Source organism: Siniperca chuatsi, linkage group LG8 (assembly GCF_020085105.1).
Source record: "Siniperca chuatsi isolate FFG_IHB_CAS linkage group LG8, ASM2008510v1, whole genome shotgun sequence".
Classification (NCBI taxonomy): domain Eukaryota; kingdom Metazoa; phylum Chordata; class Actinopteri; order Centrarchiformes; family Sinipercidae; genus Siniperca; species Siniperca chuatsi.
Window position 1 is genome coordinate 6,022,465 of NC_058049.1, and position 27,335 is coordinate 6,049,799.

General features: G+C 40.1%; 2 protein-coding genes across 17 annotated transcripts in view; one reads left to right on the forward strand and one right to left on the reverse strand.

Moving 5' to 3' along the window:
* Positions 1-9,541, forward strand: part of LOC122879921 (LIM and calponin homology domains-containing protein 1-like) — a 90,704-nt gene extending 81,163 nt beyond the window's left edge. For 13 of the 16 annotated variants that reach the window (XM_044204517.1, XM_044204520.1, XM_044204519.1 and 10 more), the window contains 9 exons: positions 23-136; positions 2,560-2,652; positions 2,907-3,071; positions 3,235-3,329; positions 3,799-3,960; positions 4,741-4,836; positions 5,531-5,639; positions 6,444-6,546; positions 7,478-9,541. In XM_044204517.1, coding sequence (XP_044060452.1) covers positions 23-136; positions 2,560-2,652; positions 2,907-3,071; positions 3,235-3,329; positions 3,799-3,960; positions 4,741-4,836; positions 5,531-5,639; positions 6,444-6,546; positions 7,478-7,503 — 963 coding nt within the window. In that variant the 3' untranslated portion in view covers positions 7,504-9,541. The remainder of the gene's footprint in view (positions 1-22; positions 137-2,559; positions 2,653-2,906; positions 3,072-3,234; positions 3,330-3,798; positions 3,961-4,740; positions 4,837-5,530; positions 5,640-6,443; positions 6,547-7,477) is intronic. The other 3 variants (XM_044204522.1, XM_044204523.1, XM_044204521.1) reach the window with 2 other exon arrangements.
* A 1,439-nt stretch (positions 9,542-10,980) lies between these two features.
* phox2bb (paired like homeobox 2Bb) lies at positions 10,981-14,614 on the reverse strand. Its single transcript, XM_044204535.1, has 3 exons — positions 13,978-14,614; positions 13,146-13,333; positions 10,981-12,699 (listed from the first exon to the last, which is right to left on the reverse strand). The coding sequence occupies exons 1-3, from the start codon at positions 14,216-14,218 to the stop codon at positions 12,271-12,273; spliced, it is 858 nt and encodes a 285-aa protein (XP_044060470.1). The 5' UTR covers positions 14,219-14,614; the 3' UTR covers positions 10,981-12,270.
* Between the last annotated feature and the right edge of the window lie 12,721 nt (positions 14,615-27,335).

Consider the following 27,335-nt stretch of genomic DNA (forward strand, 5'->3'; position numbering starts at 1 on the left):
TGTGTGTGTTGGGGTCTATCAGGTGTCAGTCCCGGTGTTGCCCCAGGCCAGGCGGGGTGACCGCTGGTCTTGGGACCCGGATGAGGAGCGAAAGCGTCAGGAAAGGTGGCAGCAAGAGCAGGAGCGCATGCTGCAGGTACACAGTATACCTCAAAGGGTAAAGCATGGCGCATGAGTCCACGAGGTTAGGGGTTCAGTTCCTTATGGAGCTTAGTGGGTAGAGCAAGGCACCAGCACTGTGAGGATCAGCTGCAGAACTTTTAGCTATAAATATTTATTGTGTTTTAGCAACCGAGTGTACAGACAAGTCCTAGAGAAAGAAATTATTGGTTGAGGTAAACCTCAGCCCAGCTGGCTAATTATGAAGCCTCATACACTTGCTACAAACTTGAAGAGATTTTTTAAATTGTTGTCTGTATGTTATTCAAACACATAGCTGACCTACAAGTTCAGCTATGAAGTTTGGCAATCAGCACTTATAGCTTTATTAACCATTTGCACAATAAATGTATGTATAACATGATAATTTGTTATTTATCATATAGCAGCTTGACCTTTCATGAGGCTTTGACAACATAGCTGTGTCAAACTCATCAAAGGTTTTGACTCTAGAAAATAACTCATGTACCTTTCTTAAAGATAAAGACGTTTTCAAATGTTTGCTAGCAAATGCATAAATGGATAATCATATAGTTTAAATAATACATAGGGAAATGTATAGAACAGAGGCTCACTGGGGTTTCTGTTCAAGACTATAATTAAAAATGTACAGTGCATCTCAATGGACACATCATGTCACTAGCACAGCCCACATGATTGAATTTGGGTCAAAGACGCTTTAGATTAAAGAGAATTGCGTATGTTGTATTTACCATGGCAGGCAGATTTTTGGATGAGTTGTTAACAAACAAACAAAACACTATACATGAATCAATGCATAGGCCAGGCGAAAAAGATGTCTAGACTTCTGACTTAAAACTGGGCTGAGTTTGCTTAGAGTAGGTTACATTATAACTGTTGTTTAAACAGCATTTCAGTTACTATATTTCAATGTGAAGCAGGTCCTAACTAGATGTTGACATATAGTAAATTAGATGTTTTAGAATAAGGGGGGAAAGGATATATGTAATCTAAATGTCTAAAAACCTTTCACTTTTCAAACAAATTTAGCCCAGTTTTAACCCAGATGTTTAGCCCTGACCTGGGATACTTAACTGTTCACTAAACCCTGAAAGTGAAGTGAAACAATGTAGTAACACAGTGAGCTGCTGTGTGACAGTCTGTGCTCAGAATCAGATGGATTAACCACATTTCATTGCTACTTGCAAAGCTTGCCTCCATGTTTGTTTTATATTGAGCATATCCTCCCCCAAAGGCACACCCCAACTACTCCTATGCACACTTTGACCACTAGAGGGCGATTTTGTGAAGTGGAAAAACCTCTACTTTGGTTTTATCTGCTCACTGTCTCCATCTCATGCAAATACACAGACAAGGACTTTGTCCAAGGTTGCTGCTGTTGCTGCTGCCCAAATCACCCTCTCTCTCCTCAGCCAATCAGAGGTGCATCTCAGGTCCACATATTTTTAAACATTTAAAGGATTCATTGGTATCCTTGATATACTGTACTCATCTACGGTGTAATCTTGATAAATCAATTTCGAAAACAACAGTGATGAGAACAGATATTTCTGCTTTCCGATTGTTGCAGGACTGTTTGAGATGAGATGTGCTGAAATGGATGAATGTCTGGTGCATCAATGTGCTTTTTACCTACCTTACCTTGTTACTTATCTTATGATTATATGTTGTCTCTGCGTCTCGATCTTGGTCTTACTTAAGTTGCTTTCTCTCTAAATCTTGGATCTTTAAATTTGGCCTTCTTTCAGGGTTCCTACACAAGTAGGAAAAGAGTGAAAATATGGTCTTATAAGGTTTGTGCTTGTCTAGAATAATATTAAGTGTCAGTTCAATATTATCTTTTTTGTGGTTGTTTTGCCCAGTTACTATTATAGTATCATACATCAAGATTAAACTTAATTTAAGGCAGCTTTTGAAATGAAAATTGTGTAGGAACCCTGTGATCCTCAGGGTCTGCATGCTCTTTTGTCCGCAGTGCCTGCTTCTGGTCTCTTTTGTTTGCTTTTTATCCCTAACACGCAAATATCAGATCTGAGCCACTGTTTAGCCATAACAGACAATTAACAAGTTACCTTTGCATCATTTATGTCTCTAAGTCAAGGCTTATATTTAAAGTACACACTGAGGGCATCCCACATGGAAATTGTATATAGTCTACCAATTATTACATCAGGATTTACAGGTCTCAATCCCTTCTAGGATTAAGTTAAGCAGGATGCACTAGGAGAAAATTTTATCATCGACTGATTCAGACTAAGACTGAAGCCTTTTGAAAAGCCTCTCAAAGCCATTTTGATGCCAGATATGTCTGCACATCAGCTCTGTTTTCCTGTCCAAATATCCACCTGCAGGCAGTTTAGTCTTCCTCTTTGTTGAGGCTATGTATTGTATGTCATGTGTCTGTTGCCATGGTAACAGGAGAAATACCGGCGCGAGCAGGAGAAGCTGAAGGAAGAGTGGGAGAAAGCGCAGAGGGAGGTGGCAGAGGAGGAGAAGAAGTACCACGAGGAGGTGTGTGCATGTTTATGCTTGAGGGCACATGTTGCACTGTGATGTGTTTTTGTGTCTTTTGACCCTGTTTTCAGTATAATTAACACTCAGAATATCTGAAATAAGGATAATTTTGGACTCCTGTTGTTCTGGATGAGAACAAACATTAAATGTATAATATGTGTGTATTTTTAAATCTAAAAGAAAAGTGCATTTGCTGACTGATAATCTCAACCCATGATAGTACTTATGTGTTAACTCTCCCATCACAACAGGAGCGTAGGATACTGGAGGAAACTGTGACACCTCTGACTCCCCGTTCCTCAGCCCTGCCCTCCCCCAGCCGAGGGGAACTCTCCTCCACCTCGGAGCCCCAGGACACCATCGTCCGTTCACTGGCCGACTGGGAACGCAAGCAGGAACTGCTGGAGAGGCAGTCGGTGAATGACTGATTATAGATAGTTAGTTAGTTTGTTAGATGCGTGCATTAATTTTGTAGCAATTCTCTGGGTGACAGTTGGTTAGAATTATTATTTATTTATTTTTATTTTTTTTGGTTGGTTCTGCTAACAACTGTTCCCCGTTTGTGATTGGACGGCACAGAGGGGCAGCACAGAGAGTGTGGAATGGAAACGGAGAGAAAATGACAGGACCAGTGACATCAGCACCGCTGATGACAGCATGAAAACAGGCAGAAGGTTAGTGAAATACTGAAAATGGCCTTATGGTTATTACCTATCATGTGATAAGCAGGTTATTACCTATCATGTGATAAGCAGGTGGGCACTGTGTGTAGAAGATTTGAAGGAACTGCCAGAGAAGAAGAAAAAATGAGACCAGTGCGCCCTAACAGCTTAGAAATAGGCTGTTGTTATGTTTTAGTTTAATTGTCACCTGCAGATACACAATGAAATGTTGTTTTTTACTTTACTTTTTTTTTTACTTTGCTGTCTTTTTTTACATGTATTTTGGGAAACTGGAACTTTGCAAATCATTGTCTTGTTCTGATTGTTGTGTATCTGCAACTTTTATCTACAACATAGATCTCAGTGAATTACAGTCAAGTAACAGTAACTCAGTATGAAAAGCAAATATACACAATGTGACATGTGTTAGGTATGATAGCAAACAGAATTGTTCTCAACATGGCTTATTCCTGATCTTCAGCTCGGTGAGTCAGAGCAGCAGTCAGGCAGAAACAGTCGGTCACAGTCTGCTGAACGGCCAAAAACTTCCCCCGATGCCGGCCAAAACCTCAACTCCGGTGAAGAAACAAGAAGAGCCCACAGCAGACAGCAACAAGCCCAGCCGGCCTGCAGGAGACCGGAGGTGTGTGATTGTGTGTTTGAGAAGCCTTCAGTCCAAGTTCTGCCACAATTCCTGGATTTAGTAGTCTTTTTTTTATCCAGAGTTCAGTCCCTTTCAAATTTTACATCCATTTGTCTCATGTATTACAAGTTAAGAGCACACTGTTGCAATCATACTGAAGACAGTGTCCTTTAATGACAGTGTGGGGTAAACGACACAACCAAGCACAGGTTACAGCACCAGTATGTACAGAGAATATCTTCAAGTGACAAGTAACAAGTTACAATATTATTTTAATAATAATAATAATGTAATAATAAGATTTGTTTTACAAGTTTAATTCTAAACATTGTTTTATTTCCTTTCGTTACTTGTTTTGTTGAATCGAATTCCTCAACATGTCAAGGCACCATAACACTGCTCATTTTAAATCCAAATAGATTGCACAGTTCATCCCGGCAGTAAATACACATTTCAGAAGACCAGAATAGTCACCAGCAGGGCTTTTGGTAACATCTTCAGTTAATCTGTTTGACCAGCAGGTGGCATCTTGTACCTGCATATTCCCCCATAGTTGTCCTCCACAAAAGGAAACAATAATAACAATAGTATATAGTAATAGTATAATCATAAACTATAGTAACACGTAATACTGCATTTTAAAGAATAAAGTAAGCCCAAACATTACTGAGTAGATTTCGGTTGCTCTGCTTGTTCTGACTTGGATTGTTTCTCTGGCAGCCAATAGAGTCGCTGTAGCAGTAAGTCATCATTACATTGCATGTTACTGTCCATTTCCAGGAGTGGTCCCATTTATAATAACGTGGGCCGCAGCTCATCAAAAAACCCTGCATCATGTCCACAACCTCCAGACACGCTGCCTCCAGCACCCAACAGGTAGTGCCATCACAAACAGCCCACATGGAGGGGGGGGGGGTAGTGCATTTCTGCACTGTCATTTTCTGCTTTGCTGCCTACATTTCTCTACCCATCTCATAACATGTACCACTGCAGCAAGGACCCTTGAATGCAGTGGGAATTTCAATGAAATACATTAAACAGAGGAAATAGAGGAGTTTTTATTTCATCTGTTTCTTTATTTTACAGTGAAAAGTACATGTTTTTCTTTCACATTTGCAATAACACATGATGGCATCAACTGTGCAGATAACAAGCACACAGGACCTGATGAACATTACTGAACACAAGGACAAAAACAGCAAAGACATACTGTAGATCTATTTTTGTTCACTGTGGTCCACTGCAAGGATAGTGGAAATGCTTGAGCTATCTGACCTTTAGATCAGGATCAGTTATTGTTTACTGTGTAGAGAGTCATTTTAGATGGGATTTAGTTTTTCTGTATTAACAGCATTTCTTTGTTCTTTTTCTTCCTCTCTTTCTCAATTTTTCAGTACAACATTACATTGACAAATGAACAGCTTAATAACTTCTTCTTCTTTCTCTTTGATATTCACTGTCAGATGAGCTTAACTGGTACAACAGAAAAGTAATCAGTACTTTACAAAATTTGCAGTCCCTTCTAGTATCATAGGTTTTCTGTCTTTCTATCTCTTTCGTTCTCCTGTAGGTCTGTCAGTGGGAAGAAGCTGTGCTCCAGCTGTGGGCAGCCGTTAGGGAAGGGGGCGGCCATGATAATAGAGACCCTCAGTCTCTACTTCCACATTCAATGCTTTAAGGTAGGTGACAGAGAGAGCACTTGTCTTTTCAAAAGTGCTTTTTATGTCAAGATTCAGTATCGTTCTGTTTTATTTTGTTTTTTATTCTTTGATTATCCATTAGAAGTATGAATGCTACGGTACCTTTGCAGTGGTGTTGTTCTCTAAATAGGATGAAAGCATAAGGCTTCTTTCCTCTTCCTCTTCCTCCTCCTCCTCCTCCTCCTCCCGAAAAGACAAAAACCAACAATGAACTGATCCAACTAACAAGTATAGTCTGTGTATTCAAAGCCTGTTGTAGCTTATTCGTCTATGACGTAGAGCTCAATTTTTGTACTAAAACTATTAGAAACATATCAGTGAGCCACACTGTTGTACTTGGTGACATGCACCTTTTTGAATCAGTGCCACATACACCACCCTGCTGCCAAAAATACTCATTAGACCACCAAATATGTATTAATCCAAGGATGAAAATAGTCCCCAGCAAATGTACTATTTAGTCCCGTTTGAATAATGTTTTCTAAAATCTGCTGTACCCTGCTGTTTGGGAAATTACTGAGACTTTTGTGAAAATTAAACTAAATATTTATGATATATTTTTAAAGAATTATATCTTCAGTAGGAACCAATGGGCTTGAGTGTCACATGCAGGGAAGTCAGGAAGCATTGAGAGACTAACAGATTGTTGGTTTTGGTCTTTTCATGGGGTTTGTTGACAGAAACAAAACTATAGAATAACAATAGCCTTATCCTTTAAGATTCACCTGTAATAACAAATTAATGAATAATTAATATTAACTATTTATCGCTCTCTCTCTTCAGTGTGGGGTGTGTAAGGGACAGTTAGGTGACACGACCACGGGGACGGACGTCCGGATCAGAAACGGCCTCCTCAACTGCCACCAGTGCTACATCCGCTCCCGCTGTAAGTCCCTCCACCCCTCTCTCCCATGTCTTTCTTCCATCTCTCTCTTTTCTGTCTCACCACCTTTCTCTGTCTTCTGTCTCTAAAACTATGTTTCATTTCATCCAACACAACGAATGTGGTCAGGTTCTGTCAGCAGGTTCCAAGTAAATCAGTCACCATCATGAATATCAAAAAAACAAATATATAACTTTCCTGTTACCCAGTGTTCATAAAGAGAGAGTTTAATCATTCTCTAAAATTATAAAAAGGGTAAGGTGTTGTTGTTCCTTATTGTTTGCTAATGTTGGCCATATATCATATTTCCACTGATGAATAAATGCAGTTTTCAATAAGGTGATGGTGTTGTAGCACCAGCAGTAAATACAGTGCTCATAAAACAGGTTTGTTTGATTTATTGTTTTTTCAAAGTAAACTTGACACTATTTTATGATAAAAATTTAAGGTGTATTTCAAAGGTTTCATTCTTTATTGCAGCCCCACTGTGTGGCTGATAAGATAAGTGTATTTTAATATTAAAAATCCTACCCAGTGCAGCTTTAATAAAGAAGTGTCAGACACAGTGAGGCTTGACTGAATGGAGGAATGGATCTGAGTCTGCATCAAGAGGAAGATGCAGGGAGGAAGAGAAACGGGTGATGAAGCAGCTGGGAGAGGATGACAGTAACTTTCCGTCCTTTTCACCTTGCCTGCACAAGAGCAAAAGTCCATGCTTTCTAAAAGACTCACATTTACATAACCTCTCAGCAGCTGTTATCATTTGGGGATCAGAAAACCACAAAATCAAATCAGGGCCTCAATCAAAAGAACCGTAAGTCATTATCCCAAATTAAGAGGTTTTATTTAATTTGATCCCCATGTCCTTGACCTTAAAGAAACAATTGTGGTGTATAAAATTGTGGGTCTCTTTCTCTTTGTTTCTCCTTTCAAGCGGCCGGACAGCCAACCACGTTGTGACGCTCAACAGAAAAGCACAAGGTTCGTGGAAGAAACCCCGTCCCTGTTTTAACCAGATTATCTGCAAATCATGTCCTTCACAGCGTCGGGATCTTTGCATCCTCTGCAGTTCAATAACCAATGAAGATTCATCATGGGGGCCAAACAGGGATCTGGGGGACAGTCAGACGTTTAAACAAATATATATTCTTCGTGTTTATGTCATCTGATATTTGAGTGAAATCTGGATTTGATTGGTCCACGTACCACCACAGACTCTGTTTCATCATTGGTCCACGTACCACCACAGACTCTGTTTCATCATGCAGCGAGAGAGAGATAGAGACTGTTCTGGGGAGGCGGCCATGTTGAAAAGAAAACACAATAACATTTACAGATGCTTCAAATGCAGGTAGGCTATGTTAACGTCCTATGCTGTCAGAGTAAACACACAGTTAAGTAGAATCATTCTGTTTTCCTGGTTGGAAAAAATACAAATATTTACCCTTAAATTCCATATAATGGAAATACAGTATATCACATAGTTACTGAATCATTATTTATCATTTAAGAAAGATTTTCTTAATTTGGAGTGATAAAATTACAAAAACTGGAGAGATAACTGAATATGCGGTCAGCTCAGATTGGATTTTTTTTTTATTTCTTAACAGGCTGGATCTGAAAAATATGAATTATTTTACACCCCTTCAATGAAGTAATTGATAAAAACAAAAAGATATACAGAAACTTAATTTAGAAAGTGCAATAAAGGTCACTATACACCCACTATTTAGATCCACAAACACAACATACACAATAAATCAAATGTTTTTATCCTTTGGCCCTTACAGTGACCTCCTATGTCTCTTCTTCTGTGCTCCAGAATAAATTTAGCTTCCAATATAAACACATATTATGGATGTAGTTTCATCATTAGGGCAATAACACGACTTGTGAGCCGTTTCTGTGCTTTTGGCTCACAGCAGGTTGCTCCTCGGCCAGCCTGTCCGCTTGGAAAGTCAGGTCTTCAATGTGCCTTAGGAAAAGCAAGGTGATGCAGGAAAAAACCCCACCAGCTATATGGTGTTTTATTTCCCTTTTATTCTTTGTTGGGGGTGTGGGGAGGGATTTTGGCCAAATTTGAACCCTTAAACTGCAGACAGACAGGCTGCAGCCCTCCCTTACATCATGCTTTACTTCAGTTGATAAGTACTGTTTATTTTACATAAACAACACCCTTAATTTCACATTTCCTCTGTGATTTGCAGTGATTTAAAAACCAGAGGAGTACATTAGTTGGGAAAAAATACACAGTATAGCTTATATACTGCAGAGGAAACCATTGATTTTAATTTTGAATGTTTTATTCTAGAGCGAAATAGACTTCTGTATGCTATTAATTGAGGTAATTTTGACAATTGCTCAGTGGTAATAAAAAAAAAATAAAAACACAAAAATCGCCAGTACATGTTACACCTAGTTTAAACAGCAGAGGTAATAATGAACACACATACCAGCAGCAGTTGCATCTGTGCAATATTTGGTTGGATGAAAACGAAAGATCTGTGCCGCCAGCTGGACATTTTAAGTCACTTGCTTCTTCTTCTTTCTTATTTTTTTTTCTTTTTTTAACTTGTATGAGAAGAGCTCGATTATGTATTGTGGATGCAAAAATGCACGTTTAAGCCTAAAACCAAATGATTTGCTGTATGAAAGCTATATAGCAGCCTCCTCCTCCTCCTGACCTGCGTCCTATAGCCAAGCTTCTCCTCCGGGTTCATCTCTCTGATCTACAGTATTTTTAAGCTTCTGTTCCGATTGTGTATTTCTTTTTTTTTATCCTCATTTAGTTCATGAATAAATTTCGGCTGAGTCTCTTATAGCGGGATCTTTGAGACGGAGCTCTTCTTAACAGTTGGGGAATGAAACCTTTACGTCTGTTCTGTATTTATTGTAATATTCACCTGAACATTATGCGAAATATAGATTAATTGATGTTTAAATGCAATGGCATTTATAGCATACTGTATGTTTATAAATAAAATGTTATAAATTTAAACTGGGCTTTTGTCTGTTATTTCTGCAGTAATCCAAAACAGATCATGCACGAGCTAAAAGATTTAAACTAACGGGAGAAACGCGGTAAATAAATACTTTAAAACATTTGATACTGCGGCTATAACCACCTCATAGTGTTTACTGCAGCGCTCCCCTCATGGTTTATATATTGATTTATTTTAGTATTGAACCTTTATTTAACCAGGTAAGTCTCATTGAGGGAGACCTGGCAAAAACGGCACAATAAAAAGTTGCAGACTAATCAGACCACAGATTTAAATAGAAAAATACTATAAACAGACAGTAATTCAGAAATGAGGCTAAAGAACAGCCACAATTTAAGAATAAAGTCCATTAACACAGAGTTTAATGGAGTCTTAAATTCTGCCAGTGATGTGAGATTCATCGTTAGGTTTGAATTTAGGTTCAAGTCAAATTATGGTTAGATTTAGTAGAAATGACTGGTTGGGGTTAAGGCTAGTGTTGGGTTCAGGTTCAGGCACCAGGTGTTACACCGAATTCTATGACCTGATTAGGAATCTGAGCTCTGTTACCATGTTTCCAAAAAGATGCATCCATAATATTTTCACAGGGTCACAAGTTCTGCTAGCTCTTAATCCAAAACTGTGACGCCATAAATCTTTAGATTGGGTCATAAAATGTAGCTGTTACCAAAAAAATGTGATCCCAGAGATACAGATTGTGACACAAATTGTAATGGCTGTGACAGCAACAAAAGAAAATGGTGGCCAGTATTGGCATAGGTCTGTGTGTAGAGCAGTAAGACCTCGCCTCTCAATTTTTGGTCAACCTATCAGTCTTTTTCCTGTGGTTGATCCTCCAGCATCACAGAATCTGACGGGTTACAGATTTTGGTGAAACACCTGCTTCAAGATTTCCACCTAAGAAAGTCAGTCAGTCCAATGTTGAGCTTGGAAACATAATTTTCTTTGAAATGATTTTAAAATGCCTACGTATTGGTGTGACATAATGCTTTGTTTCAAATTCACATCAGGTGGTTTCCATCTTTTCTCCAGACATTTTCTTGGCATCATTTGAGTGTTTTTTCAAATTCGGTCGGATTTAAGAAGACCCACACTTGATTCAGGACATTTGCATTGAAATTGGGTCAATCTAAAGGCAAATATGTTCACCTTTTTTTATTATTTTTTTTAGGAAACCTAAATCCTGAAGACTCAAGGAATTGCACCGCAGCGCTTCGGTGCTGTCCGTGGTGCTGAAATCTCTGGCCTTTTCAAACGACCATGGTCGAAAAACTTATTTCGCATTATATAGCATTTATGACTGAGCAGTCATTAAAAGTCTGTTTTTAGGGTTATATAATTAATGAAAATGTAAGCCTGTGAATGCCAGCAGTGATAATAACTAATAACTGTGCTGGGTTTCCTTATTTATCCAAAGAAAACATGACAAAGCAACTTGGACTATTATTATTTTTTTATCATCAACAACCATTTCAATGGTACACCTGGAAAACTATGTGCACATGTAGAAATATTTCCTTCTTAAATATAAGCATTCATTACCTACATATAAATAACTTTCAGATCCTGGACAAAACAAGTTACATAATGCTCACAAAATGGAAGTGAAATCATTGTAAAATCAGACAAAGAGACAACATGCAAATTATATAGAAATAAATACAATGTTTGCATCCATTCCTTTTTTTTTTACCCAAAATAAATTCTTCCGAGGGAATTTTGTAAAACATCAAAAAGACTTGTATGGTCGATCTACGAGGGAGTATGGCCTATGGTTCAACTATAGGAGACAATAATACGTATTAACACTATACAATTTGAGCCACAAAAACACTGCCGTAGAAAGACACACAAAACATACAGATTTCCTGTCAGAGGTGAACATTGCAGTAGTTTGTGCCTTTTTTTTTCTCGAGGAAATAATTGTGTTTATATCGATAATTTAAAGAAACTAAACTCTCAGCAGCCCTGGATACAGAAACACAGCTGTAAGAGGCTACTTCCAAACAGCAGGTTGTGTCTTATAGAGAACAGAGAAGCAAAATGCGTCAGCGTCTCGTTGGATATTTGTTGTGTGAGAGCATCCTCAGTCATGGATATTAAACGTCTCTCTACCAAACAAAGCAGCTGTTGAACTCTGACATATAATGTGACTTAACGAGGCTCCTTTGCTCACTGATGATGGCACGACGCGTTTCCAGTGCGCAGACGTCTGTGTTTGCTCATAAATTTGGCCCCCAAAAAATGTTCATCTTAACAAGTCACTTCATCCAGTATTCAGTCTTAAATGTGTCTTTTATTTCTTAAAACAAGAGGAACATTTTGCTTTGGGATGAGATATGTCTTCTTGTTCTGTATTAATGCATGAACAATCTCAGAAGTGTCATTTTGTTATTAGTACAGTAATTAGCCTTTTTTTTTTTTTTTGCCAGGATTGCAGTCTTTAGACATGACTGGAAACATTTCCCCCACTTGCACTTGTTTTAAGAAAAACAAACGTTGTTGTTATAAGACAATGTGACTTGTCAAGATGGATATTTTTACAGCAAAAGTGTCCACTGACCACAAGAAACGGCGCAAGGCATTAAAAAATAAAATAACAGAGTTGTCATCTTCTTTTTAACTGCTTTTTATTGTCCTTAAGTCTCTCTCAGGCAATTGCTTTTCAGTCTCCGGAGGATGAGGAAACTCTGCTCTGTGTTTCTTCTCCCGCTGTGAAGCTTCATTAGAACATGCTGGTCTTTACTAATGTAGCTTTGGCTCCGTTCTGTCTTTGCAAAGACGACAGTACGCTGGCGAATGGCCCACCCAATGAGTCCGGGATAGAGGTGATGGTCCCCGGGGCGGTGGCCCAGCCTTGGCTCGGTGCTGTCACCCCCATGCCGGTGGACACGGATGTCTTCACTTGGTCCACCTGTCCGTTCCCGGTGGTGTTGACCTGGCCTCCGGTGGGGCTCGGTCCGCCGCAGTTGGAGGTGGGCACGGGGTTCGGGCCCGGTCCTCCTGTGCTGTCGGGGTCGGTAGATTTGGTCTCTTTGCTTTCTTCATCTCTGGAGTCGGACTTCTTTCCAGAACTGGACTTGGCAGCCGCTGCGGCCGCTGCAGCTGCCCGCTCCTGCTTGCGGAACTTGGCACGCCGGTTTTGGAACCACACCTGGAAAATGGGTGTAAGTGCAAAAGTTAAACCACCATGAATGTTTGGTTTGTGCCAAATAAATCAACCACTGCTCATCTAAAACTATTCGCTCTCAATTTTCAACAAGATGGCATGACCAATAAGGCTCTTTAGCACAGTTGAGGTTGCTTGTAAATGCGTTTTGAGGTTTAAATGTCTTAAAGTGTCCCTAAAGACAAACACCATCTCTTTGTTTTGCGCATCAATTCATAACTGTGTATTAGATGGCGAAAACAGTTGGAGGCCAAAAGTTCATCATGTCAGAGCTGTAAAGTTTTTATTTCACTCATATCTGTTTAAAATGAGTGATTAGACGCAATGTGTTAAAATGTTTATTTGCATCATAAATCCACCCGTGCGTAATTGTGTGTAATCGTGCGTATGGGAGCAGGTTAGCGTCTGTTGGGGAGCCGATGGCTGTGTACCTGCACTCTGGCTTCAGTCAGATCGATTTTGAGTGCCAGCTCCTCTCTGGTGTAGATGTCCGGGTAGTGCGTTTCAGCAAAAACCCGCTCCAGCTCCTTCAGCTGGGCGCTGGTGAACGTGGTCCGGATGCGCCTCTGCTTTCTCTTCTCGTTCAGTCCGCCGTGATCCGTGAAGAGTTTGTAGGGAACTGTAAACGAAATAAAATGTCACCGTTAGACGTGCAGCTGTCTTATCTGTGCAGTAGAAGATATGAGTGTATGTAATTGTGATGTTGTCAAATGGAAGTAAATTTAAATTCGATATTTTGTACAAAATCGGGTTAAGGATGCTGGGCTAAAGCTCTCGATTGTATTATGCCTTTGATTACCTGTGAATTACTTCTGAGTTGATAACGTTGCTGACCTGTGATGCGGTTAATTGTAATGTTAAACTAATTGTTGCTCTTCGGATTGAGGCTCAAGTTTGAAAACTTGTCATAATGTTCCCATCCGCCCCGCTTGTTGCTACTGTAACTCCAATTCGGTGTCAATAATGAGCTTTAGTCTTTGGTTATCTAATTATTTTCGAAGCTTTATGTCTCATCGCAAAGTAAATAAATTATGCCTATCATTTTGGCAGCTTAAGATAATTCTGTTGGCGGTTTTGGGTGTGACTGGGATAGTATAACCCCGTAACCGAATTACCGCTTGCCTGCAATCGCTTCTAACGTGATAAATTCTTTCATTTGTGTAAGCAAATTTCGTTTGGTAAATACTAAACACATTTCCATTTTCAAATGCAATCAAGAGGTCCTATAATACGCCGGGTTGAGGCTCCGGAGCCGCTGCTTACCTGCGGCGTACGGGCTGCTCTGGTGGTCCCGCAGGGTCCCCAGGCTGCAGGACCCCGGCGTGAGGGACGGACAGCCGGAGGTGGCCCCGAAAGTGGTCCTGATGGGATTGTACTGAAACCCACTGGCTTGACTGCACGAACTGAAGTCCGCATAGGCCGATGCCAAGCTCGACGTGTCCATCCCGGCCATACATGACTCGTAGGCAGAGGAATTTAGGTAAGAATACTCCATTTTATACATTTGAGAAGGCTCGGTGGAGTTAGAAAGCTGCACTTCCCGGGAAAAAAAATATCAAAGAAAAACTACCCCCAAAAAAACTGGGTTAGAAAGTAAAAAATAATAAAAACAAAAATGAGGAGGACGCGCGGTCTGAGTTGGGGGGGAAAGATGACTTGTTTGGTTTGAACTGGTTGGAAAGAGGCTGGACGGTGGGTAGATGTTCACTGCTCAGCGCCTGCTCCAAAACTGGCCTCCTTTATAGGAACCTAGCCCTGTTTTATGAAAAGCCCCCTAAGAGCCGCCTAGCCCGAGGTCTCTAGAGCATATAGTCCTCATAATAAACTTGGCTCTTTCCGCTTGGACAATAGCAAAGCGTTTGGTCTTATTGCTAGCGCTTTTTTACATGACAATAACTCATCAGTCTATTGGGCTGGCACTGGGGGCCCGGGCTGTCCAACCTCCCTATCATTGATCCCCTGCATCTCTAATTAGAATTTAATACCACGCCATTACGCACCCCTCCACCACCACCACCACCGCCGCCCCCCTCCACCCAGCTACCCATCCACCCCACTCCTCTCCAACCACCATCTTGCCCTTTAATTCAATCACACCACTTGGAAATAATGAAAGTTGGGTGACGATTCTCCCTGATCCAATTTTCTCCAAGCTTTTAAGCCTTTTAAGCGACCGTATACCTTGGGCAGGATTTCACATAGTATTCCCCCTCTGCCTCTTCTTTCTGCCCGTCTGCTCCAACTGTTTCCACTCTGGGTTTGACTCTGGTCTTCTGCACTGAAGCAGCAAAACATGAACATTTTATCAGGTATAACGACCACTTTTGTGATTTATGTATGACGCCTTTTTTTTGTGTGGTTTAAAATCTCCCTTTTGGACAAATACAAATCTGCAACTTTGGTGAAGTCCCTTGTTTCAGGTGCAACTGTTTTTAATAATGTGTTTGCACGATGTGTGGCCCGCATTATTCTGCTTTATTTCAGGACGCTGCTTGCAAGAAAACTACTGAAACAAGCACATATGCTCTGAAGCAAATGATCTCACCCCACTGACTGATTTCACCTTTTCTTTTCAGAGCAAAATAAAAATGCTCCAGTGAATATGGCGACACAGTATAAAAGGCTTGTTCAGGTGAAAACAGTATATGCACACCAATCACATCCACAACACCAGTGCTAGACTGTAGCGAATACCCCCTTTGTTTTGATTTCTTTTTGTTTTATTTCACCCTACACTGACATTGTTTTTATTGTTGTTTTTAATTAATAATTTGGACTTTTAAATCAGCTCTTTGCCAGTGTAGTAGGTAAAATTGAAGTAGCATAATAAATGAAAGTTAGAAATTGTCTCTATAGATTAAAAACCCAATTGCAATTTACACACAGTAATAAACCTAATAATTTGCCATCTTTTTTGCCAAATAAACACAACGTTTTTGCAAGTCTGTCCCTGCACTGCTGCAGTATAATCTCTGCTAAACTTCCGGGTGTGTTTTTATGATTCAAATGAGTTTGTAATTGTCTTTATTACTTTCATTATTCCGTTTATTTGGCAAATAACATCTTTCTAATGAAAGTAACGAACTGGCGAGGCAGTCATCGGACCTCTTAGGCTCACAATATTGGCTGAGTGGTTAATTTGGTTTGTGTAATAAGGTGAACCGTTTTCTATGGCGCCTACACACTCGGTGTGTTCATTGGACCGAGTTCAAGTCCTCGTTTGAAGCTGCGGATTTTTTTCTCTTCTAAATTATCGAAACACAAAAAGGCGCAACAGGAATTCTGGTGCATCAATTAAATTTAGCAGATGAGTGTTTGAGATTTGAATTTTTTCACCACTGGTCGTGTTGCAGTGATTGATCTGTGAGACATACTGAAAATTATTAGAATATTCCTATAATAATCCTATAGGCGCTGAGTATATCTCTGATGCTGAGTTTAAATCAGTATTTTCATCATGCCTGGCTGTAGTATCATTGTGGACACTGGATATTATAAACTTTTGTCTCACAACCTATTTATTTTATTACAAGATTATTATAGATCTTGGCTTTGACTTTTTTTTTCATTTGTCTTGATTTGATTTTAGCCTTCACAATATTGATCTTATTTTTCATCACAATTAAAGAAGGCTAGAAAAAATATGAAATAAACATTTATTTGTTGAAATCGGGACTACAGGACGATATTAAAAAAAAATAAGAGGACTTCTAAACCACATGCAGGTCAACGTCTGAGGTCACTGGTCTGAGATTGAGTTTTAAACTGTGTTTTTTCGAAAAGCTGAGGTCATTCCAGTGCAAATCATCTTTTCATGTAGGTTTAAGATGTAACATTTCAACTTTTTTTAGATACACGTGTCAGTAACTTCAAACTGTGAGGGACGACCTGCCTTCTGTCGATATTGGCACCACATTTATAAGTAAAAGCTGCCGTTGGATGAAATATTAACTTGTTTTTAGAATTAAAAAAGAAAAAAAGGAGATTTTAAGACTGCATATGCTTTGATACACTGAACATTTAGTCCGTTACGGCTTCAGGTGCAGCTCCCATATTATCTGTTAAAAGAAAGAAGACACGCTCGCATTTGCCATCAATTAATTGTCTCCACAATTGCTGACGTGTCGCAGTGTTTATCTCTGTGTTCTTTTGTGTGTGCATTGTCTTTTAAACGAGAGTTTTAAAAAAAAGTTAATTCTTTCTTGACACAACCCGGTCCCTATTATGTAAATGTTTTCTTTTTTTATTTTCCCTTTTCTACACACGAGCTGGGACCCAAAAGTTGTAACAAATGGTTAATTTGATTATTGAAACCAAAGAGCCAAATGGTTCACCGTCCTCCCTCCACGCGTCTGGCAGCGAGAAAAGAAACCATCTCTGGGAATTAATCTAATAACGCTCAAAGAAACGAGAAGTCTTTTCTGATATTTCGCCGAGGCAAATACAATTATAGCTTTTAGCCATCGGTTTCTTTCACTGAAGCCGCTCTTTATTCTTGCGGTCTATAGTCCCTCCAGCATAGTCCACCAGCTATTGAAACGCCTCCTCTTTTATAGTTTCAACATCTTTTAATTCTTTCAGGTTCGGGAGGGCTGAGAAGCCGCAGTTTGATATTTTGATGTGAGAATATTAAATCCGTCTCTGTTGATTTAATGTTTTGGGTTTTTTTTTTTTTAGTTTTTGCAAGATGCAAAACGTGCAGACAGTTTATGTCCTGCACCGGGGGGGGGGCCTGCAGGTTGCCCTTCATATCGTTTCCAAACAGCAACAGTGCAAACAGTGATTTACAGTAACACAATGATCCTTTAATTCAAGTAAAGCGGTAGTTAATTTGTAATTATGTGGCAAATAAAGGGCTTCAACCATATGCCTTCACTTAAATAAATCAGGAAAATGCGATGTGTGCGAGACCCTAAATTCCCCTGACAAGTGCCGGACAATAGCCGGGATATGGGAGGAACTCCTCTCCATTTAGTGCGCACTATCGTTGCTCAGCAATATAGGAATGCGGGTCGACAGGAGGGACAAAAAGAAGAACAAAATGCCATTGTCTCTGGATGGATTGGATGGATCCACTACCCCGAAAAGGCAAAGAAACAGAGGAGGATAAAGAGAGAGAGCGCGGTGGGAGGGTCCCGCTGTCACATTTCACCTCAATGTCTCACTCCTCCGCCCGAGGAAATCCTAAGCTTATCAAAACGGTTATTAATAAGGCCGCGTGTTGCAGGGGAGGGGCTCGAGAGCCGATAAAAAATTCATTTTGGGGATGCTCTCGTGGCAATTTAGTCTGATGTCTCAATTTAACAAGATGGATAAAGACGAAGGTCGCGCTGTCACCTGCAGAATGCATGAAAACATCTGAGATAAAGCTATCAGTGAAGTTACTGTTCCAGCTCCACAATTATAATTCAGTTATTATCCAAAACGATTATAACAATCTGTAAAAAAAAAAAAAAAAATAAAAAAAAATCACAAGCCGTTCTTATATGTAGTTATTACTCTAAGTTACCTTGATTGAGATCTGAAACCGCACAAAAGAAGTCATGTTAACACAAAAGTGGGGAGGGAAAACATCTGAGTTGAAGGTGTTCCAGGCCGGTGCGTAAAAAGCGCATCGCATTTCCAAGCGCACAGATGGAAAGTGACATCTGGAGAAGAGGCAAAATTAAATTAGAAGCTGGTGTCTTCTCTCGGTGTCATGCGGGAAAAACGTGCAGCACAAAAGGCTTCAGTGTCTCAGTCTGCTGCGTGCAGTCTCATGTTTTCGCTGTTGTTATTAGACGTTTTTTTTTAACTTATTTTCCCCTCATGCGTTTATATTCTGTCTTTGGCAGAAGACAAAGAGCCTTGTGCGTCTTGGTGATGGTGATAGGCAGGGATGTACTGTAGAGGATAAACCTACCCTCATTTATCCAGATTTTTATGCGGGAAACAGACTTAATGCATCTTTATATCTCATAAATTTTAAATACAACACTTGGGGTCAAGCATTACACATATGAAAATAAAGTGGATCAGATTTTATAACCCTTGTCAAACTTGTATTTAGCCCATATGAAAACAAAATGATTAACTTTAACTAAATATTTTATTCTCATGTACTACATGCTCTTCTGTGTGTGATATTTCCCTCTTATCTCCCATTAACTCGTCTCGTTGTTTTCCAGATGCTGCAGCCAGCTCCTGCAGAGCACGGCTCGTCTCTCCTGGCCTCTGCGGCCCCTCTGAGCCCTTCGCTGTGCTTCCCAAGTGACCAAGAGACCAGCCAGTGGATTAACATAAAAATCTTATTCCGGGGGATAAGATTAGGAAACATATTACCCTCAAACGCGGCCTTGGCACGGGCGAGAGCCAGGCAAGGAATCAATTACTAAATTACTCCAACATCTAAGTCGACATTAACGCAGAGAAATGCCATCGACCGGCTCTGAAATAAGATTTCGCAAAGATGTGATCATTAAATCTCTTGCCAGTGTTCAAGAATTTGATTCATAAAATCGTCTGAAATGAGATGGAATTAAATTCTTATCGGAGCTCTTGTCATCGTTTCATCCTGCGCTGTTTAACGTTGGTCAATGGCCTTCATGAGATTTTCTCTGTAAATAAACCTAGTAATTGAATCCGCCTCTCCGCGACACATTGTTTGGTTGTTATTAATTTATTGCAGCCATGCAGGCGGACGGATGGAGCATGCGGGCCTAAGTCTGGCCGGGATGTTGCTGCTGCATATTCTCTCTAAATGTAAATAATCTAGACACCAAACCAACGTTGTGTTTTTAGACGCAGTTGAGCTGCAACATGCTTTTTTTGGGGGCTATCTGAAACATCATCTGTCAATTTTTTTTTTCTTTTTTGGCCTCCTGCATTTCACCCCCAGTGGGGTCAAGGCATATTTTATTTAGCATAGTCTACTGGCATTGCCCCCCTCACATTAGCAATTGACAATTATTAGCCCCAGCCTCATAAATCAGCTGCGTGACCCGTTATTATTGTTGAATTGAATAGCTGTTGGGGAAGTGAGGGTCAGTGTCATTAACTTGCACCCACCCCCCCCCCCTCTCCACACCCACCCCTCCTCTGCCCCACACCACCCTCGGGCCCCCTGAAGGCATTTCGCCCTCTATACAAGGACCTGCTGGCTAATAATGCCGTGTGGTCGGCCTAAAAGCTTAATCACACATGCATTAAGCGGCAGACAGCGGCCTTTTGTGCGCACGTAGGTTTACTGGAATTAAGCGATTAATGGTCATCTGAGCGGCAGGCGACAAGGCGGCGCATCGAGAATGATTGAGCGGTTTTTAATGTCAAAAAAAAAAAAAGGAAAGAGAGAGATTGGCCAGTTGGAGCGGAGGCGTCAGGGTGAAAGGAAGGAAGGAAGGAGGGAGGAGTGGGCAGCAATTACAGTAGGCCGTGTCTCCCAATCCATCATAAAACGTCAAGGTCATTGTGAATTATATTGATTATTATACAACGCATTGTAATGTTTATTACACCCCCCTGCTTCGACATTATAATATGCAAAAAATACCACATGTAAACACCTGCTATCAATTTCTAAAGCTGCTAATTTGTCTCGCCTCGTGCACCAACCCTCTCATCTCATATTCTTTTGATGTGTTATAACTAAACACGTGGCCTCAGTTGTAGGCTACATTATACTCTGTATTTTGCCCCCAGCCGCCATCTGCATAAACCATCAGGCTGCTCATATGAATTATTATTTCCATATAGTCAAAAGAGTCCCGACAAGGACCTCCAATATTCATAACATGCGCACAACAGGATGCTCTGCCCAATATTGTTTCAAATAGACCTGGGGTGTCAAACACAGTCATTAATCAATAATTGAACACATCCTTAATTGAGAGATTGGGGTTTTGTATTTTCATGAATAATTTGATAATATAACAAAACTTGTATAGGTGTAACTAGAGGACAAACATCTCTTAAAAAGACCTTAATCTTCTCTTCAGTCCCCCCACACACACACACTTATGGTCTACCCATACAGGTGTTCTGGCTGAATAGCCTCTGTGTGAGCAGGTACAGGTGTGCTGGATTGACATATCTGTCACTGCTGTGTTACTTTTGTTCCATCACTTCTCAGGAAGTGTTGTCCGCTACAGACTTTCACTTCCTGTTAGTTTGTTGACCCTGTTGGGGTGGGACAACATATACTTTTATCATCCTTGGGGTTTGGTGATATCATGTATATCCCAAATTGTCTTCACCCAACTTCAACCTGAACAGAGGTGACAGGACTCTTCGATAGACCCTAAATTAACTAAATCATTAATGTAAGGATATACTGAGAAGCGTAAGCAACATTTAGGGCCTGCTTTTTTTTTCAACCAAGCACCAGTTTAGGACGTTTTTTTCCTGTACTTATTCCATGAACATTTTAAGAGTGCATTAATGTCTACAATTAAAATGTTCTTCTCAGACTAGTTTGGGTTCTGTGTAATCTGCACACATTTTAGTTTTTTTAATCACATCAAGGCCAAAATAGAAATGTATTCATGAAAAGTAAAAATGATAAGCTGATTTTCAGGCTCATTGCACTGATTTTTGTTGCTTAATATAGAAAAAAGTCACTAAAGTTATGAATAAAGTGTTCCAAAACAGCCAGTAATGTCAATAATAATCAACAGGTTTACGTGAGAGCAGGTGTCTGATTTTTGGTCTGTATATCTCAATACAACAAAGGTCTTGATTTCCTGTTTGTTTATCAGGAGTTTATGGTTAACCACTTCCATCTTTGAGCACTATGATCACAATAACATCATCTCTCTCCTCACTAACAGAAACCTCAGATTAGTAAACTGTGTATTGGCCATGAAGAAGTCAGCTTCCCTGAATTTGATGTACACTTTGTAACTTTTGCTCTTCCTCAGGAAAGCCATCCATGTTGATGGCAGAGGGTGATTTATATTGCCATGACCACCATCCAATGGTGGCGCCTGTTGATCAATCAAACCTAATTTGATTGGATGGAATCCTTAAAGAACAGCCAGATGGGAGCCATCAGAGTCAGTCTGTCCACTGCAGGCTATGATTCACTTCCTGTTCCCAGAAGGCCGCTCTCTGGGCTCTGAAGGATGATGCTGCACCACAGAGCTGGAAGAGATAGATTCGGTATCCCGGCTGAAATCAATATATGAGGATGGTGAGTTGGCTGGTACACAAAATGGGTGTCCTAGAGTGTTTTATAAAGCTGTCCGAAAATACGTGTTAGTCAGCTTAGAGAACCGATATGTTGCTTGTTAGAGGACGTTAACATAAGTTTCAGCAGCAGTGGTGCTGGATTTGCCTTATTTCTGAGTCTCTAGAATAGTGTGGCAAATGAAGCAATGGCAACATCATTAAAGGATAAGTCTGTGATATGCTATATTGTTGTAATTGTCAACAAATCCCTTGCAAACACCAAAACCAACCATGAATTGACCCTAACAAGCATCGTCTGTGTATCCAAAGCCTATATGGCTTATTCCTCTGTGCCATAGAGCTCCATTATTGTCCAAAAATAATTTTAAAAAATACACAGTGTGACATCCTTCATTACAATAAACCTGGGCACTATAGTTTATTTTGAGTTGATCCTACATACACTGTCCTGCTGCAGTAAATACTCTCCAGTGCACCAAATCTGCTTCTAAAAATCGTCCCCAACAAGTGCACTGTTTGAGTTTGCAGTACATACTTTGTTGGTGCATTTATTTGTGCACTCCTGTTTGAGTACCATTTGCTAAAAAACACAATTCCCAGTGATTTTAAGAAATTATTCAGCCTTTTTTTAATTTAAAGCCAAGCAGACAAGCAGTTCGGATGGTGTATGCTGGCGCTTTAGGAGTCTACAGCCATGCTAGCAGCTCTGTGAGGCTGTACTTATATGCACAGCAGTGCTTTGAGTTAAATGCTAACATAAGCATTTTAACATGCTGGACAAATTTTAAATTAGATGGCGATTGATGAAAGTCAGCTATTACAATTAATTGTGAGAGGAACATGAATGTGTTTACCAAATTTCATGACAATCCATCCAATAGATATTTCACTCTGGACCAAAGTGGTGTAACGACCGACATTGCCATCCCTGGAACAAGTCGCTAGCGTGGCTAAAAATCTATGGCAGCCGTCTTAGTTTTGCTCTGGCAGGTGACTGAGCTTCTATTCTATTCGTTCTGTTTCTACGCTGTGTAGCTTTCCTCCTCTGCCTCCCCTGTTGAAGCCTGACATGACAAATAGCTGGATCTGCACTTTTCTGCATCAAAACCAACATGCCCCTAATCATCGCTGGGTGCAAATTTGATCAGAACACACCCAGAATCCCCTGGCTGCATGATGATGAATTGGCATATTAGGAACAATGTTTATGCATCAGGCCAGCACTCTCTCAGCAAATGACAGTAAATTGCTTCTCAGACAAATCTCTGGTCTGGGATTCTTCTGACTGGGGAAGAACAGAACCTTCTTCGTGGACCCCATGGGTTCCAGGAAAACTTGCCAAAGAGAGCAGATGATGACTAGCCCCAAATCAGTTGAGATTTGCAGATACTTTTCTGTGAAAGTTGTCATTTTCAGCTCATTTGACAAATTCAAAGGTGAGGTTAAACAAAACTAAACTGTAAATCAGCTTTTCGAAGTACTGCCATTGGTTGGTTAAATAACAACAGATGTAAGCTCCACTGAAAACCAAGTATTGTGTTCAGATGTTTTTTATGTGATAAAATGAATACGATGCCAAACAAACCTAAACACAGAAGCACTTCAGGAAGAATATATATTTGTCCTTAAATTACTGTTACTGTATATTTACCTTTTTAAATACACTCTGTCAAATGTAATGTCCCATTGATGGAGTGAGCTTGTGAAGTCAGGAGGTGAACTTGGCTGTTCATATAGCTTTTATATGAATTAACGTCAGTGTAAGCTGGCCTAACTCGGCCTGGTCCAGGTCCAGATTAAAGCCACAGAATGAAAACCAATAGCCCAGGGCTGATATAAAGTAGCAGTGAGAAGACGGAGGGAACCGTAAGAGGAGCAATAAAGCTAATGTGATCAAAGAAAATGGGTCTCTGAATAGAGGTGGGATGAAAGCCATACCCCTGAAATCTGGGTCTGCAGGCCCTGGCAGAGGTGACAGCATGATGAAGTTTCTATTGGATTTCCTGAGAGTAGAGGCAAAGTAGCCCTAAACCACTACCACTCATGTGTTGGATATGAAATTGATAGGCAATATCTGTTCATTGTTGGTAGGCCTCTATATAAATAACATCCCAGAGTTGGTCGTAGCATTTGAGGTTGTACTGACATCATAACAGAAGTTCATTAGTTGTAATCGTAGTTTAAGCAAATTAGCTGTGGTATCTAGTATTAGCAGAAGGGATATGAACTACCCCTGTTGTTTCTAATATGTTAAAATATGTACAGATAGTATGTCAACATGCCACTCAGTCAAAACAGCTACAGAAATGTAAACAAACCTGTTGCAAAATGGCTACAAAGCCTCCATAGATTACAGTTACGTTTAAATAAAATCTAGTATTATCCTTAATACAACAGATTTAGATAAATGCTGTAGAAGCTACACACTCTTTGATTGTATCTGCTTTCTTTTGTTAACAAACCATTTTTGCTGTCCTGTGAAAACCATGTATATCAAACATCAACTTTTCATTAGCTAAAAAAAAAAAACAGCCTTGTTTTCAGCTTTGTGACAATGCTTTAGTTAACCCCATGGGGTTTTTAAATGGTTTATTTAGCTTAAGAAGTAGGAGAATTTTCTCAAACCATAACATTTAGCTTCTTAGCATGTCAGCATGCTGTGTTACCGATAACCTCAAACTCTAACTGAGGCTGATGGTATTCAGCCATTAAATGAAAAGGTATTCTGTTATTAATAGATTACTTTGATATTTTGGGGAGCTGAGAAGATCAGTTCTACTCACATGTTTCTGTGTTATGTATGGAGCAGGGAGCCGATTAGCCGGGCTTTCTAAATCAGCCTATCAGCATGAGACTTCCTGGAGTCTTGTCGTCACAGTGAGGTTGCCAGGCAACCAGCAGAGACGAGATTTATTCGGCAAATAAATAAACTGTTGTTCATCAAGCATGCAACTCACTCTAAAACCACAAATGATCATTTTTACATACATTTTAGATACAGTGTGTTAATTGGTGAGATTTAGAACTAGGCTAGCTGTTTCCCCCTGCTTCCAGTCTTTATGCTAAGCTAGGCTAATTGTTTCCTAGCTTCAGCTCAATACCTGCGCTCCCACTCTGAGAGTTGTATCAATCTTCTCAGTATCCCTTTAAATGTGATGTTAAGTGGAAATTTGAACCTGTTGGTGGCGCTAGATGAAAAGTCAGGATATCACCAAGGCAATGGTCATAAATGTTCATGATAATCAATCCAATAGTAGACCAACAGTGTCATACCTAGAGCCATTTACTAGTGTGGCTAAAATTTCATTGCTGGGTCTGTTTACATTAATGTAGAATTTGATGAGAATTTACATTATTTCAAGTGACCAGGTTGAGACCATGTTGTGACTGGATTAGCGTAACTCAGCTAATCTCACGTGGCTGTTTTATTACTGTAACATGGAAACACCTTGTACTTAAGCATTTCACTGTCTGCATAACACAACATTATCGGTTCAATTTGATGACCACAAAATACTTGGCAATAAGCAATACATACAGTATTTTTATTCCTGTTAAGATTGGATTCATCATTATTTCAGACTTTTTGGATATTTCTAAGTTGTCTATGTACATAACTGTGGAATAAAATCACAGATAGCCTAGATATTAATATTCTGTCAAGTGGTTTCATATGGAGGTATGTAAACAGCCTAAACTGAAAAATCACTGAATACACGAGTTACTATCTGCATGAAAACACAGCTTTAACCTCTTGATTCTGGTTTAGATGCTTTACAGTCAAAACAATAAACTGGTAAGGCAACAGTCATCATTATTTTTGATCTACAGGGCATTTATAGTATTTATTGGCCATCGGCAGCATGTAACACCCAAAGGCAACAACCAGGGTGTGTCGAGGTCTTGTTTAGCTTCTATTCAAAAGCAATCACAAAATGCCCACCAGTTTGCAACCAGCATATGTCCGCCCTCTCCTTCCCCTGGCTGTGTTTGCAGGTTTGCATCTGAATCAGGGGGCTGGCGGGGGCCCGAGCGCTCGGCCACGTGGACCAGATTGATGTCATTGTCTCGGCACACTGACCTTTGCTGTAATACCCACGGCAGACATCACAAACTCTCACATCAATTTAGTCCAATTGGATGTGGCATGTCTTGGCTAACTCAATTTGTGGAGAAATGCACCTGTCTCTGCCTTCCCTCCCTATAGATTTACTCGAGGGGAGGGGGGGAGGTGGTATTGCAGGGAAGAGAAAGGGAGAGCGAGGGGAGGGTTTTGGAGTGAAGTTGGCTACTGATCCACTACACGCCCCCCCAAACACTCACCCACATGCATATAAACACCATACACCAACTTCTCCCTCTTTCTCTCAGCTCTTTTCCCTTCGTCCATACTTTGCAGATGTAGCTCTTTTGCAGCAGCACACACCCTGAACACTCTGTGTGTGTGTGTGTGTGTGTGTGTGTTTATTTTCCAAGGTCTGGGCAGAGCTTCTATGAGGAGCAGAAGGAGAGCCATTAGCCCAGCAGTAATCAGATTAGAGTGACGTTAAAGGGGGATGTGAATTTAAACAGCCAGCAGAGAGAAGAAGAGGAAAAGTTGGAGGTGTTATTAAGGTTGTTCATTACTCATATGCTCTCTGTGTAAGTGTGTGTGTGTGTGTGTAAGTTTATGTGTGGCATAAGCTGAAGTATGGTGTGCAAGGTCACTTTTGTATACAGCATATGTGTACTCTGTGTGCCGATACACCACATGGGATTTATGTAGCTGTACAGTATGTATGCATTAATTGACAGCTGTACGTGTGTTCTTGGGTGTGTGTAGAAGATGTGTGTGTGTGTGTGTGTGTGTGTGTGTGTGTGTGTGTGTGTGTGTCTCTGTCTCTGTCTGTCTGTCTGTGTGTGTGTTTGTTTGTTTTATGCAAAGTGGGCAAGCTGTCAGAGATGAATAATACGTATTGGGATCTGAGCATTAGGTAATGAGCAGCATGCTGTGAGGTGAGGCATAAGCCCTCCATCTGCACTGATACTGTTTACTTGAAACCACACACAAACACACACATTTGTTATACTATCCTTGTGAGGACCACCGTTCATTCTTTCATAAACACTAATCTTGACCAAAACCGAGGCCTAATTTAAAGCTGCACTTTTACATTAATAATAAATTGGTAGCACTTTACATTACAGCTCAGTAATAACATAGTAATAGTGGGGTAATAGTTTGAGGTAATAAGTAAGTAATGCCATGTAATTACCAAAGTAATAGCTTGGTATTAACAATGGGTATATCTGCGTAATATTAGACTGTAATGTATTTAACAGGGTAATAAGGGGCCGAAATCAGGGTTTGGTTATTACTTTGTTAAATACATGGTATTATTTAATTATTACCTATTTATTATCAAATTATTACCCCACTATTACCATGTTATTACTGAGCTGTAATGTAAAGTGCT

Coding starts and splice junctions, on each gene's coding strand:
- phox2bb (XM_044204535.1), bottom strand. CDS start 14,218: ATGTATAAAATGGAGTATTCTTACCTAAATTCCTCTGCCTACGAGTCA. Junction 13,334..13,977: donor GAGCAGCCCGTACGCCGCAG/GTAAGCAGCGGC, acceptor TTTCGTTTACAG/TTCCCTACAAACTCTTCACG. Junction 12,700..13,145: donor TGACTGAAGCCAGAGTGCAG/GTACACAGCCAT, acceptor CCCATTTTCCAG/GTGTGGTTCCAAAACCGGCG.